Source organism: Sphaeroforma arctica (assembly GCF_001186125.1).
Source record: "Sphaeroforma arctica JP610 unplaced genomic scaffold supercont1.383, whole genome shotgun sequence".
In the NCBI taxonomy this organism is placed as follows: domain Eukaryota; class Ichthyosporea; order Ichthyophonida; genus Sphaeroforma; species Sphaeroforma arctica.
The window spans coordinates 36053-40522 of record NW_014040175.1 but is presented as its reverse complement, the minus strand read 5'-3'; the positions used below and the strand labels follow the sequence as shown (position 1 = coordinate 40522).

Here is a 4470-nt window from a genome sequence, read left to right as displayed (position 1 = left end):
CACACATACACACACACACACACACACACACACACACACACACACACACACACACACACACACATATATATATATATATATATATATATATATATATATATGTATGTATGTATATGTATAATCCGCCCCCTTGTGTTTCCACTAGGCGCTAGTACATCAGAACGTGTGATACTGCACGTTTTTTGATCCAGCTCATGACATCAAATAGTTCGGGTTGACCCTTATCGAACGTGTGTTTGTTGGGTTTTCTTCCCGCAGTAGTCGTTCAGGGCCCAAGTACACCAAACCGCTTCATGTACCTTGTTCTTACATTGTGCAATTAAAATCCTTCCATCATGTCTAGCTCTACATAGCTGGCGTACATCAAATGATCTTTCGTTGTCTACACTTGAAAGATTATAATTATGTGGAAACCTTCCTTCATGAATAGTCGTATAGGGCACAGGTACTGCAAAGGATGTCAGATAGCCTACGCGTACGGCTGGTTGGTGCACCGAGTGAACCATTCGTCGTGAGCTACACAGGGGAGTCCAATGACTCCGGATTTGTCCTAAAAACGCAGACAAAGGGGCAGCCATTCGAGATAGTACGATGCGGTTATTGCAACAGCGGGAAGAGTGACGATAAATTGGTGCTACGTGTCTGTCCGACGTGTAAAATGGGTATGTGTAGAGGCAGTTGTAGCCGGACCTCGTTTTAGAATTTTAGGTGTAGCTAAACTCCGTTTTTGTCCTCTAGATGTAAATGCCCATATGCGACGATTTCACCCATATGTTGATCCGCTGCGTAAGCAATATCTTGGCGTGTGCCCGGTACAACTCTTCTGGCGAGTTGTGTATATTTACATGTATATCTTTTGGACTGAATGCTTTAAACGATATGTCCCAATGCTGTGTTTTTCATTTTCGCCTATATATGTATGTCTATGCGTGTTTGTATAAAATCATCTCCTTACTAAAACACGTTCACAGCGTAAGCAATTCATGCATATACAATGTACTTGTGCGCGTATTCTCAGTCTGAATGTAGGCTTCCCGTGTGTACTGACAAAACGCGGCTATACAATTAGCCTATTTCATTGCACGCCATACAATCTGCCGCTCTCAAACCTTTGTTCGACTCTTCAACAGCTAAGCACCAGAGTTGCGAGGAGAGGGCGAACAACGCCCTCAGGATGCCTGCTTTCGAGGAATGCCTGTCGTGCTTTATCGGGAATTCCGACGATAGCGAAGGCTAACACGTGCGTGTGGTACATACAAGAGTCCAATGCGATACACGAGGAGTCTGTCGTACTAGCACTGATGCATTGGTGTGGCAACTCAAGACGGGTGGTTTCACAAGCCGTGTAGCTATATACTGTGTACGCGCTGAGTATCATGTTTAATTGTCTCTGCTCTGCGGCTAATGCTTCGGTGTGTGTGCAGTGTGGTGAATAACAAGGCTAAACACGCATCATTTCACTTGGTTGGCGTTGTAGCGCAACCGGTTCCTTACTATCGGCAAAAAGATATCGGATTTTGTCAACCGTCACCAACATGGCTCCATTTGCCGGGATGGCCCTGCAGTGCACAAAAGGAATAGACGAAAAGAATAGCGTCAGGACAGAAGATGCGCACAAGGTAGTGTTAAAACTCAGGGTTACACTCGAACACATGCCTGCATATACTGTGCAAATGTACAGATTCTATGCGCTTCTGTGTGTCTGTGTAGATCGCCTCAGGCGAATGCCATGCAACAGCACAAGTGAACGTTCATAACATCCAGGGACCAAATGAAGCAACCGCCACAAAAGCTTTTGTCTAACAGAGATAGACTCACTACCGGCGAGAAAGCATACCGAATCATGCATGGGGTGAACCCCCTATAGAACCTTGATATACCACCCTCCGCCATGAGCGCACGTGTAGCATCGGCCATGCCCCTGAACTTGCGTTCACTGGGCCGCACAGCATCGCCCATTATCGCAGACTTGATCACATCCAGTGGGAATACAGCTACCCAGTACAACACCCCCGCGACCCCTCCGGCCAGGAAGTTCTGGAATAAAGGTATCTCCTGTACTGTGATTTTCTGCAGATTGTGGAGACAACGGGAGAGATCATTTGAGTAATGTGTGACGGATTTGTCTAGCACAGACATGTACGTACACGATCGCTTTTGTGTGACACACACTAAAGCAAACTGACGTGACGGGAAAGTGAGCTACTTGGGCTTTACCCGATACCCACCTGTCTTTCTGCCAGAGTATTCTTGAACAGCTCATAGAAGCCCAAGTATACGGCATTGGCAGGTACGTTTCTTATTATCGTCATCGTCAAACCTGTAATTTGGAGCAAAATTTCTACATCAGACGCGTGATTTCCGAATATGATCCAACTATCTACACGTCTGGTCATGTAGCTATCGTAGCTGTCCCTAGCCAACTGAGCATATTCGATACATTTGTGCTTCTAGCACGTACGTACCAAAATAAAACACACACCCTGGAATGGCGCCTTTACGCCGTTGGTCGCCCAGGTTTTCTTAGCGACATCCAGCAAACCGGTATATGCAGGTTTGTATCCCTCAATCGTTTTTGACCTGTTTGCGAACGGATGAAGTTTACACTTCCACAATTAGATTGTTGATCGATTATATACTGCACCCCACAATCGTAAGTTTGATGTGGCAGACTAGGGCTATAGCCATTGTTGAGATCCAGCTCGGTGTTTGGGTTTATACCCAAGTCCGAGATTGGACGTGGTTTTTTAACCCATCCAGCGTGCCCACGTATGAGCTCAACTAATTAAAGTACTGTACACGCTTTGGCCATAGGTCGTGTATAGGACTGCGTATCCCTCCAGAACAATCGAAGAATATCAAGCTTATATTTCGCAAGTACACTCCAATGACACCGAGAATATCCGCTATAGCAAGAAATGATAGGAATACCTTTGCAGCTAGCCCTCTAAACAGCTTGTCAGCAGAAGGAACAGTGCCTTGCGCGCCTACCTCACCTTATGATCTGTATCTGTAGCTGTGTCTTGTAGAAATCTATGGGACCTTCTACGAATGAAGATGCGAATCCTGTCATACCTCCCGCGATGAAGAAGTCTGCAGTGCTTAATTCTCTACCAGTCTGGTTACGTATAAATTCCTGAAACGAAGTTCACAGGCTTGAGTGCGATTGAAAATCTAGAGCACTGATAAATCGAGCTCATCATTTCTATGTTACGTAACAGCACATATAGCACCAGATATGAATTTTGAATAAGTCAGAGATAGCATTTGCTTGTACACGCGCTCTAACTCACAATGGCTCGCGTAATAGAAATACCTTGCTTCCGGCAAATGCAGCGAACATAGTGCTTCGGAAAAACATTTGTCCAACAAGAGGGGACATCACGCCTTTATACAAGCCTGGAAATCCTTCCCACTTGATTGTCTTTGTCACACAGTCTGCCACACCGCTATATACAGGGTTAGCTTGTGGCTGAGTCTGAAGCCGGACTTTCACTGTATCCATGGGGTGTCCTACGAACGTGACAGCGATGCCACCGCATGTTCCTGCGAGGATATCGACTACTGTAGGCATACTTTGTTATTGAGATGAATCCGTTCTAATTCAAGGACTGGTATATTCTAACTTCTCTACGCTTGTCTTGCACCCTCTTCGCAAATAGCGTATAATATGTTCTATGTTCTAATTCGAACACTGTTTCTTTATACATAAAATTAACCCTCCCCTAAAAAAGAACATTTTCTAGAAAGCTCTCTGTAATAACATTTTGAGATTGCTGATTGCTCTGTGCCTAGGCATTTCTTTTATGCCCATATTAGGTAGGCGGGAATATTACATTGCCTTGTGTAAAAATGTAAGAGCCTTGTCACTTGTGTGAAAATCATGGCTTTAAGCGTCCGTTCTCCATCATATTTTTACTTTTCATACTAAATAGACGGTCATGTATAATTAAACACAAGAGAGGTTGAAGGACTCCTGACGCCTGAAGTGCTGAAATGCCTGATGTCTGAGTTGGACTGCTGAAGCCTCAAAGCTCAAGGCATCAAGGTACAAATCATCATGCCCTCGAGAAGGCCAAAGCCTCGCGGCTCACAGCCTCGCACCCAGAGTTCCAGACCCAGTCTCAACTTTCACCCTCATCATAAGCTTTAGGCATAAGGTAGTTTTAGTTATAAAGTTTAGGTATAATAGGTTTTAGTCATAGGAGGATTTAGTCGTGATTATTAGTCCATATAGATATGACTTATGAAAACTCTTTACATGGACAGTGGGTGAGCCGTGAGTAGACTGGTGAATATGTATAATAATAATAAACTCCCGCGTATACAGTGAATACACTGTCCACAGTATATTCCACATTTCTGATTTTTATTTTCAATACAAACTGTAAATTCGCGGAATAACCACGATAGATTCTTACTACGAGCACGGTTACCATGCACACTGGTTGTGAGAACGATTATATATAT

The 4470-nt window shown here is 44.2% G+C and overlaps 2 protein-coding genes across 2 annotated transcripts in view; one reads left to right on the top strand and one right to left on the bottom strand.

Annotated features, from left to right (window-relative positions):
• Nucleotides 1-1785, top strand: part of SARC_05778 (hypothetical protein) — a 2858-nt gene extending 1073 nt beyond the window's left edge. The window contains exons 2-3 of the mRNA XM_014300354.1: nt 431-662; nt 1131-1785. Coding sequence (XP_014155829.1) covers nt 431-662; nt 1131-1237 — 339 coding nt within the window. The 3' untranslated portion in view covers nt 1238-1785. The remainder of the gene's footprint in view (nt 1-430; nt 663-1130) is intronic.
• SARC_05777 (hypothetical protein) lies at nt 1717-3574 on the bottom strand (the record flags this gene model as incomplete). Its single annotated transcript, XM_014300353.1, has 5 exons — nt 1717-2070; nt 2229-2320; nt 2483-2580; nt 2997-3136; nt 3317-3574. 5 exons carry the CDS (start codon nt 3572-3574, stop codon nt 1717-1719), a joined length of 942 nt encoding a protein of 313 aa, XP_014155828.1.
• Between the last annotated feature and the right edge of the window lie 896 nt (nt 3575-4470).